The sequence below is a fragment of the Miscanthus floridulus genome, chromosome 10, assembly GCF_019320115.1.
Source record: "Miscanthus floridulus cultivar M001 chromosome 10, ASM1932011v1, whole genome shotgun sequence".
In the NCBI taxonomy this organism is placed as follows: Eukaryota; Viridiplantae; Streptophyta; class Magnoliopsida; order Poales; family Poaceae; genus Miscanthus; species Miscanthus floridulus.
Window position 1 is genome coordinate 6,764,695 of NC_089589.1, and position 15,894 is coordinate 6,780,588.

General features: G+C 47.2%; 3 protein-coding genes across 3 annotated transcripts in view; 2 read left to right on the forward strand and 1 right to left on the reverse strand.

The window, feature by feature from the left end:
- LOC136487913 (receptor-like protein kinase HERK 1) overlaps positions 1–789 on the forward strand; it is a 1,778-nt gene extending 989 nt beyond the window's left edge. The window contains exon 2 of the mRNA XM_066484999.1: positions 763–789. Within this exon, the coding sequence (XP_066341096.1) occupies positions 763–789 (27 nt within the window). The remainder of the gene's footprint in view (positions 1–762) is intronic.
- A 7,571-nt stretch (positions 790–8,360) lies between these two features.
- Positions 8,361–8,894, reverse strand: LOC136487914 (uncharacterized). Its single transcript, XM_066485001.1, has one exon. It carries the CDS (start codon positions 8,892–8,894, stop codon positions 8,361–8,363), a length of 534 nt encoding a protein of 177 aa, XP_066341098.1.
- A 2,960-nt stretch (positions 8,895–11,854) lies between these two features.
- LOC136487570 (uncharacterized) lies at positions 11,855–15,778 on the forward strand. The gene has a single exon (XM_066484694.1). The coding sequence runs from the start codon at positions 12,447–12,449 to the stop codon at positions 13,410–13,412; it is 966 nt and encodes a 321-aa protein (XP_066340791.1). The 5' UTR covers positions 11,855–12,446; the 3' UTR covers positions 13,413–15,778.
- Positions 15,779–15,894: the final 116 nt, after the last annotated feature.

A 15,894-nucleotide genomic window follows, 5' to 3' on the forward strand; every position in this document is an offset into this window, starting at 1 on the left:
AACTCACCTTATTGTTGCGAACATTTCCCTCCCCCCGGCCTCCCCAACTCATCTGCCTATTGCGAACATCCCCTACTCCCGACCGCATCGGTAGTTTTCACCGCGCTGTCAGCTCGCAGCAGACGCGTCCGCCGTGCCATTCGCCTGCCGCACCTGCGACGACCGTCCACCGGCCCCACTCTGTCGCGACCATCCCCGTCGTGCCCCATCCTGCGCCGCGCCGTGGCTCGATCTCGCGCTGCATGGGGCGTCCCCTGCTGTGCCCCCATCCACCTCGGCTTTCACAGCTACGGCGTGGACCGCGCCACCAGGAGGAGGTCGCCTGCTATTGCTCTCGACGTCCCCATGACCCGAACTTGCTGGCTATCGGAGTTCCACACCAAATAGGTCGTGGACGCCGACGATGTTCTGTATTTCAAGTGTTTCATGTGTTTCAGACTTTATGTTTCAAATGTTTCATCTAGATGTTGCAAAAGTAGATCTGCGATGTTGCATATGTTGCAATGACAATATATGCATGTTGCAAGCCTATGTTTCAAGTGTTTTAAATGTATATCTCAAGTATTTTATCTGGATGTTGCATATGTTTGCTATGGCTCTATACGCATGTTTCAAGTGCGTTTTAAGTGTTTCAGATGTTTCAGACTCATGTTGCAAGTGTTTCAATTGGATGTTGCAAAAGTAGATCTCGATGTTGCATATGTTGCTATGGCCATACACGTATGTTTCAAGCGTATATTTCTAGTGTTTCATCTGTTTCAGACGTATGTTGCAAGTGTTTCAACTTAATGTTTCAAAAGTAGATTTGGGAGAGGACATGTTTCAATGACGCCGGTGGCTGGCGGACAGCTGTCTGCTAGTGCTGGGGGTGCCGTCGTGAGTCACCATGCGGGCACTTATGGCCAGTAGATGCCTCCGCGGCGCGCATCCATAGGCAGGGCAGGTGATGGGACCACGTGGGGCCTGGGAATTATGCGTGGGTGCGGGATGGGCTGCTGGGGCGCGGGATGGGCGCGCGGGGCACGGTGCGACGTCCGGACGCGGGCGCTGGATGGGATGCAGACTCGGATGGTGGGATGCGGTGCGGGATAACGCATGGGAGCTGCGTCCGGACGCGCCATCCGTCTGAACGTCCTGGCGCTAGCCCTTCCGTTAAAATAATCTCATTTTGTGATCTTTAAGAGATCAAGTCAATTTTTTATTATTTTTAGAAAATAAATCAGCCAAAGGTTTAAATTTACTCGGTTTCAACAATTAGAGGGTGTTTGTTTTTGTCAAACTTCTCTAGCTTTATAACTTTGTTCTAAGTCAAACTTCTCTAACTTTATCAAAAATTTAGAAAAAAATATATTAGTGCCTGCAAATTCAAATAAATGCATTATGGTGACAAATTACATAAATGATTCAATAAAAATAGTCTGATATTGAAGAAATGGATGTGTTCATGTATAAATTTAGTTAAAATTAAAGAAAAATTGACTTAAAGACAAATTGAAGTAACCTCTATGATTTTTAGAATGGAGTGTGCCACGAATATCTTCTTTTTGTTGATTGAAGATCCGATCCGTTGACCACATACGTGAGGCGTTGGCTATAAGAGCCGAGAAGGACACGTCATGGATACTCATTTTCAAACCGTATCGATCGTCAAGTCCCATACGTACGTCATACGTAGTAATCGGGTGTACATACTGGCCTCTCACCTAGGGAGTACGACATACGTACATATATATTGCCGTTGCAAGCCATGCATGCGAGCGGACCTGCATATGCGCGCGTCAATTACTACGTGTACATGGCCGTTGCATCACCTGCATATGCGCTCTGGTACGGTGGTCGTCGCCGGTCAATTACTACGTGTACATGGCCGTTGCATCACCTGCATATGCGCGCGTATTAGTACATCCCTTTAAATTATAGATATTGTACATGAATTTTGACATAACATACACACACATTTAATTGTATAGCAAGACTTATATATATATATATATATATATATATATATATATATATATATATATATATATATATATATATATAACTAATATCCTGTAGCTCGCTACAAAATAACTTATTCTGTAGCCACTTTGAGTTACGATAATTACTATGTTAATTTACGAGATTATAGTAACTCTTTACTAAGTGGTTTACTATAACGTTATGGTAAATATTCTCGTATAATCTCGTAAATTAACATAGTAATTATCGTAACTCAAAGTGGCTACAGAATAAATTATTTTGTAGCCAACTACAGGGTAGTAGTTATATATATATATATATATATATATATATATATATATATATAACTAGAAAACCAAAATGGAAGGAGTATTTAATTACAATGAAATATATGGTTAGCATATATGTTTACAAGGAATTTTACTATATCACACTCTATTCCTTAAAAACATATAGGAAGTGAACTTAACTTGATTAGTAGTTATAGGTAGAAGGTGATGTGTTCATCAGGGAAGAGTGGGGAAGAAGCAGGGGAAGTAGTCGGCGGGTGATGGCACGGCTAGCGAGGGTGAAAGGTCCTTATTTGGTTTTGGTAATTGAGTGACAACTTAGGTGGACTAATTGTGTTTATGTGAGATACACAGGTGATTAGTCCACAGGTACATGTGTGTGAGCAACATATGCCATGAAGGTGAAAATGGCTTGGAGATGTTGCAAAGCTCACACATGTGATGATGAAGGAGCTTATTGCACATGAGACATGACATTGAGTCATGTGATCAAGGTGGAGAAGATCAAGACAAGACTTAGCTTGATGGACCGGTTGCAAGCGTGAAGGGCAAGTCAAAGGCTTTGGAGTGATGGACCGCGTGGCGGTGAAGCTTGAGCAAGACTTGGCGCCGATGGACGATGGCAACGGTGAAGAGCAAGTGAAGTCAAGATCGATGAACCAATATGATCATGTGATGATATGAAGTGGATCATATCATTGTTGATCGTGTTGGTGCATGTGTTGCATCGACATTGAAGAAGATGGAATGGAATGCGCAAGGCAAAGGTATAACCTAGGGCATTTCATTTCACCGGTCATAGGTGTGTAGAGAAGTTTATGACCGGGTTTAGGATAGATGGCCGTACTATCAAGAGGGGCAAACTTGTTTGCATATTGGTCATCTAGTGCCACTCGAGTGATCTAACTTTGCATCGTCGCTAGGATCGAGTGGCATGGCAAGTTGAGTGGCTAACATCCTTTGGGAAATAATTGTGAAAAGCTAACACACATACACATGGTGGTGTACACTTGGTGGTATTGGCACATCTACAAAGGAGGTGGTGTTTGCAGGGATTCGGCGTTTTCGGGAAAATGGAATGCCTATTTTCTATTGCGCCGGATGCAAATTCTTGTGGTTAGCACATTGGAGCAAGGGTGAAGAAGTTAGAAGTGAAAACGAGTTGATCGCGAAGACGCTGGCGTCGGTCAACTGATCGGACGCTGGGTCTGAAAGCACCGGACACTGGCTGGCTGCGTCCGGTCAGGCTGACGTACGATGACGCAGAAGCTGGAGTGTGACCGGACGCTGGCTGCGTCCGATCAAGTGTGACCGGACGCGTCCGGTCGAGGTCGGTACCTTACTGGAAACGACCGGACGCTGGGGGTTCAGCGTCCGGTCAGTTGAAAGCTGCTGCGTCCGGTCAAGTCAAGTGACCGTTGGAACCGGGACACGTGGCCGTCTGCGGGCGACCGGACGCTGAGGTCCAGCGTCCGGTCAACACGACCGGAGCGTCCGATCGGCCCGACCGTTGCCCAGTGAAGGGGTAACGGCTAGTTTAGCCCTTGGGGCTATAAATAGAAGTGGCCTTCGGCCATGGCTGGTGCTGAGCACCTTGGGGGACTTTGTGTCCATGCTTGAGAGTGCTTAGGAGCCCTCCATCTCACACATACTTGATAGCGATCATCCGATTGTGTGAGTGAGCGATTCTAGTGCGATTGCATCGTGAGGTTGCATCGAGTGGCACTAGGTGATCGAGTTGCAAGCCGGTGGTGCTTGTTACTCTTGGAGGTTACCACCTCCTAGACGGCTTGGTGGTGGTCTCCGTCGAAGCGCGCAAGAAGCTTGTGCGGCGCTCCGGAGAAGTGCTTGTGAGGGGCATTGTGCTCGCCCTGCGGGAGCCGCGAAGAGCAACTCTAGTAAAGCGTGTCATTGAGCTACCCTCACTCAAGGGGTAGGTTCTTGCGGCGCCCGACGTGCGGGCTTAGCGGGTGATGCTAATTAGCCGCCGAACCACCAAGTGAGCGGTCGACACAACGGGGACTAGCGTGTTGGCAAACACGTGAACCTCGGGAGAAAAATCATCGTGTCAACCTTGTTTTTCCCGTTGGTTTGCATCCCCATTACACAAGCTTGCAATTACTTTTATACATATTAAGCTTGTGTAGTTGCTCTTGTAATTAGATAGCTTGTGTAGCTTGCTAATTACCTTCTTACTTGTGTAGCATAGAAGTAGCTCCCTTGTGTGGCTAATTTGGTTTTAGTAACCTTGTTAGTCACATTGCTTAGTTTGTGTAGCTAAGTATTTGCGCTCTCTAATTAGGCATTGGTCGCCTTGTTATTGAGCATTGCTAGTGAGCTTTGTTAGCTTTGTGCTTTTGCTTACTAGCATGTGTAGAAGCTCTCTTGTTGCTTAAAATACTAGTGGCATAGGTTTGTGTAACCTTGCTCCTAGAATTGTTTAGGAGATCTCTAACTAGCCCGGCACCTTTGTTGCATAATTGTTATCTTTGCAAGGTGCTAGTGAACATATATAGTGGGGTATAGTCTTGGCTAGACCGATAGTTTTAATTCCGCATTTGTATCGGTTAGCCGACGCGATTAAGTTTTAGAAAAGACTATTCACCCCCCTCTAGTCCGCCATCTCGACCCTTCAGAGGGGCTGTCGCTGGCCGAGGATAGTGAGGCTGTGTTTAGTTCGCGAAATTTGGGAATTTGGCTACTGTAGCACTTTCGTTTTTATTTGGCAATTAGTGTTCAATCATGGACTAATTAGGCTCAAAACGTTCGTCTCGCAATTTCCAACTAAACTGTGCAATTAGTTTTTTTTCGTCTACATTTAATGCTTCATACACGTATCGTAAGATTCGATGTGACGACTACTGTAGCATTTTTTGAAAAACTTTTTGGGAACTAAACAAGCCCTGAGGGGTGTTTGGTTTGCAGCCTTCTTTGAAAGTCGATATCAGACAAGAAGCACATCCAATCTCAGACATTCGAAATCAAACGCCTGACGTGGCTGCCTGGAGCTTGAAGAAGTGCTGCTAACTGTAGCAACGCGCGCGCCTGGAAAGAGCTCTTCGATTCCGATCCCCTTTGCCATTGCCAGTGTGCATGCATGCTGTCGTGGCCAACAAAGACAAACAACACACATCCGATCGATCGATCGATGGATCCACTGCGGAATATCATGCATGTTATGTATGACACGCTATCGATGAGCGCAGTAATAATGCCACGATCAAACATACAGGAGTAGGACCAGTACTGGATGACATGCATGCATGCATCGATCTGGATTAAATTTTCTGGTTCTTCTCGATCGATCTACCTACCTTTTTATACAGATACTGAAGCAGTGGAGCTCCCGTGAATTTTTAGGCAAAGTTCTATCGTGTAGATGGGACTGAGACTTAAGATCGAGCAGCAGTCAGAGATATGTTGCTATTGCACTTTTGTTCAGCCCCCTCTCCCTAAAATTTTTCCCGGATCCGCCGCTGCTTACTGCCCCTACCGTTGTTACAGCTTTTTGTAGATAGTAGATGCAAAGAGAAAAGACAGTTGCTGCCTTTACCATTACCATGCATAGATCAGAGTAATTTTGTTCTGCTTGTTTTTAACCTAACTAATATATATTTCCTTTTCTTTCTTTTTTTAAGGGAATATTACAATTTGATATGATCAAAATTCCAAAAATCTAAATGGTAACTAGACAAAGTATATGTGTTTAAAGTATTAATTTTTTTTATCAATACATTTGACATTTCACGTATATTTGAGGATGATAATGTTTTTTAAAACATTTGATAATATATTGTAGGTGTGAACCGAGCGTAGCTCCGTTTTGTTGTGTGATACATGGAACCTATGTCCACTCATGTTCAAGTCACTGACGTGTGGAAGATATGCTTGTATTCTTTTTCTACTAATTCTTTGCATACATACAAGATTCTGCATATATTAAGCAAAGAAAAAAGGTACGTGGTAGGTGTTTTGCCTTTTGCTGTCATGTATGACCATCTCCTTTATTGGACTGTCGCTATCGCTGAATTTGCTCTTGTTTTGTCCGAAAAGGACTAGAATTGCTAGCGCTTGTTAATTAAGGCACAATGATTTGCTATTTAAAATAGCAATAATTGACCAGGTGAAGGACCATTCATATTTCTTTGGAAATATTGCACTGTCCATTACTTCCTCCCCAACGACCACAAATATGTGACGTTTGAGATTGTGTAAACTCAACGATTTCAAACTTCAACTATACTATTTTTTATATATTTATTATCTATAAAATATAGTGATGTATACATTTGTTTTTTAGCGCATGTCTATTTGTGCCATTGCCAAACATCAAAACTAATAACACGTAAACACTAATTTGTAGTCGAAGTTTCGTATGGTAGAAGTCAAATAAACAACAAAAATGTCACTTATTGTGACAGGAGGCTTTTGTTGGGAAAGATATTGAAATCTCTACGACTAAAACATACGGATTGTCAACATATACCCGGTAGGACCAAAACACTCATACGATTCATATCCGGCAGGCAAATAATCACCGCATCTCATGCGATCCATATCCGGCAGGCAAATAATCACCTTATGGAGACACTGGAAGGCAAATAAATAAAATGAAATAAAACTCACGAAATCACCGGCAGGCAAATAATCATCGCATGGAGACACCGGAAGGAAAGTAAATAAAATGGAATAAAACGGAAAAAGAATTATGGGAAGAGAAAGGAATTTATTGGAATATCACCACGCAATGATCATGATCGTGATCCAAATCTCGTTCGTCGTCCTTCGCGTCGCGTGTTGACATCAAATACTTTTTTCCCAAAAAATGAATTATTGCCATGCCTCATGCGGGCTAGAATATTGCAAGTCCGAGTATACATGTTTTGGCAAGACAGAGCATGGATAAATTCAATTCGATACCTAGTAATAAATTTTCACCCTTTGAGGCAACTGATGTTTGTCGTAACTTTCAGACAACAAGCTCCAAACCTAGCTTTTCTTTCAGATTCATTACGATAATGAATGTGTTTCTAGACATTATCATGGTATAATACGCGTGAAAAATTAAATTGATATATTCTTGATTTTGACTTGGCTAACAAACATCTCATTCAATTTATGTTGCACCCGTTGCAACGCATGGGCACTCATCTAGTATGAACAAGAAGAATATATGTGTTAGATTGACAAATGGCACGTTGCTGTTGTGCGTATATATATTGCCCCGTTTGATTTTAGGGACTCTTGCATTTGTACCCTTGTTTTGTATCAAAATTATGATTTTACTCCTGTTTTTTTAACTTTGTGAATTTGCTCCTGTGTTTTCAAAACGAAGCACCACTTTGCCTCTATTCCGTCATCCTCACCTAACGATGTTAACTTTTATACAAATGACAACTATGCCTATGTGATTTTGCCTCTAGTTTTTATGATTGTTTGTGATTTTACCCCTAATTAGGAATAAGACATTTATATTGTACTTTAACAAAAAATGGTTACATTTTACCAAATATATTTGGCACAATTTACAATGATTTCAAATTAATTTATCCTCAAATAGACTGCTCCTCCTATCCCAGCGAGGAACCGGCACCTGCCCTGCTGCGGTGGCTCCAGTAGGCTGCTGCTCCTGTCCCACCGCCGCACATGCTACTGCCCCTTCCTCTGCTTCTTGAGGACGTCGAGCTGCTCTCGCCCTGCTCACACACTCTCGCGTGCTCTCCGCTCGTCCTCGCCCTGTTCTCACTCTCTGGCTGCTGCTTGCCGTGGTTGCGTCGCCTTGACCTCCTCCTCGTGCCGTCGACCCCGACGCGCCCTCGCTGCCTCTGCGCGCCGCACCTTGACGGCGCCCGCGCACGACTCCCTCCCTGCTCCTCCGTCGCTGCGCAGCCGCACGAGCTGCTGCCTCGGTCATCGGCGCACGCCATGCCCGCTGCTCCGTAGAAATCGCCATGGCCACGCCCGCCATCGCAGCGTCTCCGCCTACCGTCGCCCTGCCCCTACAGATGCGCTGGACCGAAGCCCATGGCGCTGCCCCTCCGGAGCCACCGTTGCCCCACGCGCCGTCCCTGGGCCACCATCACTGGGCCTTCCGCTCCCATCGCAGCTTCACCTCCATTGCCCAGCGCCCGAGCCCCCGCTGCGCCCCCAGTGCCACCGCCGCACGCATCTCCACCTTGCCTTCGTCGAGCACCATGCACCGCGCGCGAGCGTGCCGCACCCCGCTGTGGCCACGCCCGCCGTACCGAGCCGCAGCGCTCCGCCATGGCTGCGTCCGCCGGTGCCAACTCTTCCCCGCGCGCGAGGCTCCCTTGGTTCCGCGCTGGAGCCGTGGCCCCAGCTCCTGCTGTCCCCCCCCACGTCGTTCGCCTCGCCTCGCTCTTCCGCGCCACCGTGGCCGCTTCCTCTGCCGCCACCGCGCGCGCGAGCACGCAAGTCCACAGCGCGCCCGGGCTGCGTGGACCCACGCCGCTCCACCTTCGCCGTCGCTGCGCCTTTCGCAGTTGCCACCACGGCGGCGTGGCTCATCTTCCCCTTGTCGTCGCCGCCTGCCGCCTCGGCGCCTGCTGGCTTCCTCGACGGCGAGGACACCGCCACCATGGCGGAAGCCGGAGGGCAGTCCCCTGCTGCGGACGCGTTCATCGCTGTCGACGCATTGGGTTGCTGCGCCTCATCCTTGCACGGTGGGACTCCTAAGCCTTGCTCGAAAGGGAAGAACGGTGGGCGGGTGGGCACCGCCGGGACTTGCGCCTAGGCGCCGGAGGAGACCCACGACCAGGCATCGCCGCTGCCTGGTGCGTGAACAACCAGAGCCGCGGGCGCCCCCGTGCCCCAAAACTGCCGCCGCACTGTGCACGAAGCAGAGCCACGTCCGCCCCCCGCGCGTGCGCCCTCGCGCCCCACAACAACCGCCTCACCGTGTGCCCTAGGCCAGATGCCGCCCGCTCCCGATGCCGCCCGCTACCGATGAGGGATGTTCTGGATGAGGAAGAGTCAGGGGTAGTATGGTCATTTCTACTATCCTTTTCTGCTTTGGAATTCTTTTAATTCATTTATTCCCTGTCCATTTGACGGACATCCAAAGCAGGGCAAACGGACAGTTCATTTCAAAATAACAGGGGTAAAAACATAAAATTAAAAAACACAGGGGCAAAATTACAATTGGAGTTCTGAACAAGGGTAAGAACATAATTTTCCCTTGATTTTACTATCCATATACCAAGAATCGTGTAATCACCACTAAGTATAGTCCTTTTGATGATTTCTCCTACATTGAATTTGAGAGCCAATATTTTTGTAATGCAGTGACAATATGAGTGTATGGCCAAAATCAACTTAAGGAACGGTGTTACGATTTTAATGAAAATATAAAATGCTCGACAACACATTTAAGTTTACGACCTCTCTAGAAAAGTGGAAATATAGCATTGCTTGGCACCAGAATCAGCACAAAGCACTTGTCATGTGTTAGTGGGATCAAATGGCAGCGAGGTTATGAGGATTCATATAGGAGCAAGATGTATGCATAAATTAAATTAAGTTGGCAAAAAGAAATTGTATAGGTAGACGAGTGAATCTGAAAAAAGCTTAGAGGGATTTTAGTATTTTTGTTCTAAAAAAAGGGACTCTAGTATTTCCTTCTCGGTCAGGGAAATGTCGGATTGCAGTTAGTTATCAATTTCGGTCCTGTTCGCTTGGAGGAATTTGGAGGAATCTGGAGAAATTTGTGAGAGCGTGAACAGTGAATTTCAGTCGGCTATAGTGAATTCCGGCTGGTTTTTCAACCAGCCGAACGGCGCCTTCCATTCTAATAAAGAGTAGTCAGCAAGTAGTTATGCACACTAACTAAAATGCCTCTTTTGTACAGAGACTGAATGTGGAAGTTATTAGACTGGCAAAGAAAGAACTAGCGTGGTTTGTGAGGATTGATATAAGACTATAAGGGCTCGTTTGGTGCGGCTCCAACACCGACTCCTCCACGGGCTCTGGCGCGGAGCCGCACCAAACACCATGCGAGCGAGGAGCACTTTAGCTCCCAACCAGAGGAGTAGGAGCCCGAAAATAGTGGCTCCGCCTTGGGGGTTCCAGCTCTGACACCGGAGCCGTGCTGGAGAAGCCCTCCCAAACAGGCCCTAAGAGCGAGATAAACATGTAAATTAAATTAGGTTGGCAAAAAGAAATTATATGTAGATAAATGGATAAAAAAACGTCACAAGGATTTTATCAGATTCCTTAACGTCCGAGAAGCACCGAATTATCATTTGTTAGCGATTCTATTTACAACACATAACCCATAGTACATTACGTGAATATTCAACAACCAATTTGGGGAAGGGAGATCTTGTCGCCTCCCCATAGGCCGGATCATGTATGGGCACTAACTAAAACAAGCAGGTAACCCCGCGCTGTGCGCGGGTAATAGCAGGGAGAAAAAATTTGTAGTGCGAAAAAAAAAATCGAACTGTTCCTTAATGGATCGAGTACTGTTCGTAATAACCCGTTACTGTTCATAAAACCACGGTACTGTTCACAGAAAATCCGTTACTGTTCACCGCGAAAACCATCTCGCGTTGACTGTGCCGGTAACAGTGATCTGTGAGAGGGACGGAAGTTGCCGGCTTGCACGCTCTTTATACTATAGTATAGATATAGATGACCCTTTGTAAAGAGAGTAGACATGGAAGTCATTAGAGTGACAAACATAAACTATATAGGTTACTAAATAAGCTGAAAAATCCAGCTGGAAGTTTTATTAGGGCCAGTTTGGATGCCAAAATTTTTGACAAAATGCTACGGTAGCGTTTTCGTTGTTATTTGACAATTAGTGTCCAATCATAGTCTAATTAGGCTTAAAAGATTCGTCTCATGGATTTCGTCTAAACCGTGTAATTAGTTTTATTTTTTATTTATATTTAATGCTTCATGCATGCGTCCAAAGATTCGATGTGATGAGAAATCTTGAAAAATTTAACGTTTTGGGGTGGAACTAAACAGGGCCTTAGCAAGTTTCCTTTGGAGGAGAAACCCCACATTGTTGCTAGCCCTATTTTGTCCATACGTTAGGAAAGCGAAGCCACCAAATAGTCATGACTCATGAGTGCTCACTGGCCGTTGGGCCACAGTTGCGTGGCCCCACTCGACAGGGAAAAGACACATCCTGTCCTGGCAAGCTTGTCGCATCGCATATCGTCTGGCCCGTTGAGGAGCTACCACGTACATGGACCCACACGTCAGTCACTAGGCCAAGCACTCGATCTCACTCCCCACTCAGACACTCAGCTCACACACCTCAGTCAGAGAGAGAAAGCTTCACTTTCAAAAAGGCCCCCCGGGAAGAATCCAAACGTTAGGAAAGGGACATGTGTGGAAAAGCCAAAAAAAAAGCGACGAACGGCAGCCTCCGAGCGGACTAGCCACCCAGGGGCAATTCGGTAACTCCACCTCCCGTGCCAACTGTGAGCCCACCGTTGGGGAAATTTCGTTTTGCAGTTAAGCCCCTGGGAGAAGGTGGTATTACCATTACCGCCCTCGTCGTCGTCCCCTGCCTGCCTTCTCTCTCCTGCCGTCCTGCGGCAATCTCTCTGCCTTCTTCAATCCCCAACCAAACCCCTCCTCCTCTCCGCTCTCTCACTCTCGCCCGCGTCGCAATCATACTCGTGGGGGCGTGGGGCGCGCGCTTTAATCCCTCCCAGGATTTCCGTGGCGTCCGCTCCCTCCACCCGGATTCCGCCAGGATTGAGTAATCGCATCGCATCCTCTTCTTCTCCTCCCAATTCCTCTGTCCGTTCCATCTGGGTCGCGTTGCTTCTTTCTTCCCGATTCGCCGCCGCCGCCGCTGCCGCCATCCACTTCTTGTAGGAGTAGGACTCTGCCCTGTCCGTCCGCCCGTCCTCTCCACCTGTCCTCCTCGCTTGCGCCCACGCCATTGCCGCTCTCTCTCTCTGCTAAAGCCGGCTGCTTTCTTGGGCCGGCCGGTCCGGGGCGTCGTCCCTGCCGGGCGTAAATGCGCGTCCGTGCAGAGGATCCCAGCCTCCGCCACTCCAAATCCCGTCCTTGTTTGCCCCCAATTAAGAGCAGGAGAAGACGATTCTTCTGCGCGTGCTAATCCTAGTAGTGGCCAGAGATGACGAAGTCGTCCTGACTTCACTTCGCGCCGGGGGCTGCTCAGCTCTGACCCCAGAGCCCCCCACTGCTATGGGCTTCTCGATCCGCGCATGCCTCCTCCAGCTGCTGCTGGTGCTCCTCGCCGCCGCCGCCGCCACCTCACCCGCGGCGGCGCAGTTGCGGCCGCCGTCGCCGGCCAGGATCCTCGACGCGGCGCTGCAGGACTACGCGTACCGGGCCTTTGCGCGCCCGCGCACCGGCATTGTCTACAACGCCACGCTCCCGGGCAACCTCACGGGCATTGCCGTCTCCGCGGTGCGCCTGCGCAGCGGCAGCCTCCGCCGGAAGGGCTTCGCGGGCTACTTCCAGTTCGGCGTGCCCACGGGCATCGTCGTGCAGCCGTACGTCGAGCGGGTGGTGCTCGTGTACCACGACCTCGGCAACTGGTCCGACTACTACTACCCGCTCCCCGGGTACACCTACCTGGCGCCGGTGCTCGGCCTGCTGGTCTATGACGCCGCCAACCTGTCCGCCGTGGGGCTGCAGGAGCTTAACGTCGTTGCTTCGGGCGGTCCGATTTCGGTGAACTTCGGCGGCAATGTCAGGACGGTACCGGCAGGCCGCGCAGCGCCGAGGTGCGTGGTGTTCGATTTGGATGGCGTGCCACAGTTCCGGGACCTGGTGGCAACCGATGTGTGCTCGACGTATCGCCAAGGGCATGTGTCGATAGTGGTGAACTCCAGTGGGATTGTTCCTGCTCCACCTCCACCTGGCGCGATTGCCCCGGCGATTCCGACCGCGGGAGGAAATAAGAAGGGAAGCTCAAAGGCGTGGAAGATCGCCGGCAGTGTGGTTGGGGCTGCCATAGCATTGGGGCTCCTGGCTGCGCTTCTGCTGTGTTTGGTGAGGTATAAAAGGGATAAGAAGCTTCAGGTGATGGAAAGGAATGCGGAGGTTGGAGAGACATTGCGGATGGCGCAGGTTGGGCGGACGCAAGCACCGGTGGCATTGGGGACACGGACACAGCCGGTGATTGAGAATGATTACACTGCATAGTGGAGTTTTTGGGTCTTCTGCATAGTTCTACTAACATGAAGACTTGATGGTGATGGCTGGAGACAGGATTGTCCATTGGTTGCTTGACGCATACAATTTTCCATATTAGCCGAGGGCAACCCTAGCCGCTAATTTCAGGGCCATGGTTCTGCTCCATGAGGGTTCAGCACATTATTTGGATGGGTTTGTTCGGAAGCTTAAGGTTTGTACTGCAAGCAATGGCTATTGTTCATGTTCATAGTTGCCATGTTCATATGTGAGGAGTTCCTTTCATCTCCAAGCAAGCAGGTGGTGGAGGGGAAATCTTTGTCGTATCAGACTTGGAATCCTCAGCTATTCTTTTGGGGTATCTGTATTCAATAGAAAATGGGCTTGGCAATAAAGCTTAGGTAACATTCATTGCACATTGCGTCCTCACAGCATGAGTCAGGCGGATTCATGCTGTGTTGGAGAGATTCATTCATCCAGCTTCGATTCGATTTCATTTCTCTTTCTTCTCTGTTTCATGTTTAGACAGCTGCTGAGATGATGTAGTGCTGCACATGTTTACTTATCTGGTGTTGTGGTAATTAGTCTGATTGTGATCATCTAGATTTGTGTCCATTTATTTTACATCCGCTGTGATTGTTGTCTGGGAAATAACTTAAGCTCTAAGTGTACATCTTTTATGACCTGACAGCAATATCAATTGTAGATCTTGTTAATGCCAAGCTTTGTCAAATTGCAATTTTCACTGATTGAAATGAAAAGAACAAGAAGAAGTTAATGTCGGTCATAGCAGTCGGCAAAATAAATTTGAATTAACAGAGGGATTCATGACGAATATTCAAGAAGGTTTGGTTAATGTAAAGGTTAGAAAAATTCTGAAGTTTTTTTTTTTGAAAGGTCAGCAGGGAAGCTCCCTACCTATTTTTTTGTATTTTCATTATATGAAGAAGGGTACAATATGTACAGGTTACAAGGCTCTCGGAGCCAAAAAGCAGAAAAAGGAAATACATTATGTGAAATTCTCACACCAACTAGTAAGGGCTTTCTCTGCTAGTGTTCTGGCATTGTCAATTGCCTAGTTATGAATATCCTAAGTTTCATGTAGAGTTGTTAATGTGGGCCTAGATGTTAAATGAAGAAAATATGCAAGTATGAGCAGTGTGCAGAATAAATATGAGCTGAACAGAAGGATTCAAGAATGCTCCATTAGAAAAGTTCCAAAGCTTACCTTTTTCTCTGGTAGGGTTCTGGCCTGGGTGCTGTCCAAGTTGGTTTGAAATATTATAAGTTTTATTAGGTAGAAGAGTTGTCAGTGGGGGACCTAGACGGTCAACGAAGAAAACAAGATGCATGCATTTGTACATTGAGTTCGTTTTGAACTTGTTACAGGTTTTCTGTGTTTATTATTTTTCATGGGCCTTGCCCATATTTTGAATCATGGAAGAGGAGTCTTACCTATGGAGTTCCATTCTGTTTCCTTTGCTTGTACCTGGTAATTTAACATGCATGATCTGATTCTCTGAAAGTGTAGACTAGTTGCAACTTGGAAGTGTGTACAATGAGAGGGCATGAACAATCTGTGATGTCAGTACAAGAGCTGTCCAATCAAAAGCAAAACAAAAAAAAAAGGATTGTGTGAGCAGATAGCATGAACAATTTGTGGCACCAATATGAGATCTGGGCAAACAGAAACAAAACTGCATATGAGAGAGCATGAACAATGTGTGATGAATATCAATATGAGGAAGGAGAGGTGGCCAGAGCTCCAGCTAGGCCACCCACTTTTTTTGAGCACGCAGTGTTCTTTTTTGGGTTTCATTTCATGCTGGGAATCATGGGATCATGAGTGAAGTGAACTGGACAGACTCACAGACACATGATGTGCACTTGTAGTTTAGGAATCAGTGCTGGGAATGTGGTTGCCACTTGGAATTAGGTACCCATGTTATGATGTGTCCCAAAGCCCGGTTCCTTTGTTCAAGGTAACGTGGTGCAGTGCAGTGCTGAAATGTGAAGCAACCTTGAGTTGAGGAGCAGTACTACTTTTTTTTTTTTGATAAGGGGAGTACTACTAAATTAATAGCACTCGCTGCGTTCACAAGCATGTGTATGCATCTAGTGAGCCCGAGTCAGCTAGAGCTGCGCACACGTGAGTGGTATCTGCTGCATGATCCTACAAGGTGCTGGCCAGGTGAGGCCAAGTATGCCAGCCAGAATGGTTTGTACTTTGTATTATAGGCCCTCTTCGCTTCTCTTATAATCCGTCTTTTTCAATTTATTTTTTTAGTCGGAACAGTATTTTTATATCACAGCAAATCAGTCGGAACAGTGTTTTGACTTATTTTTTCAGCCAAGCGAACGGGGCCACTGGTAGTCTCCGTTCCATGGGAGTACTGTGCAAAGCGAAGCGATGCCAACGGCTAGCTGTACTGTGCATCTGCATATAGACAGTAGTCTGTGATCTCATCTCTGGAGCTTGTTCTTGTGCTTCTTG

What these genes read in the sequence shown, in the direction of transcription:
- LOC136487914 (XM_066485001.1), bottom strand. Translation starts at nt 8,894, where the DNA reads ATGAACGCGTCCGCAGCAGGGGACTGCCCTCCGGCTTCCGCCATGGTG.
- LOC136487570 (XM_066484694.1), top strand. Translation starts at nt 12,447, where the DNA reads ATGGGCTTCTCGATCCGCGCATGCCTCCTCCAGCTGCTGCTGGTGCTC.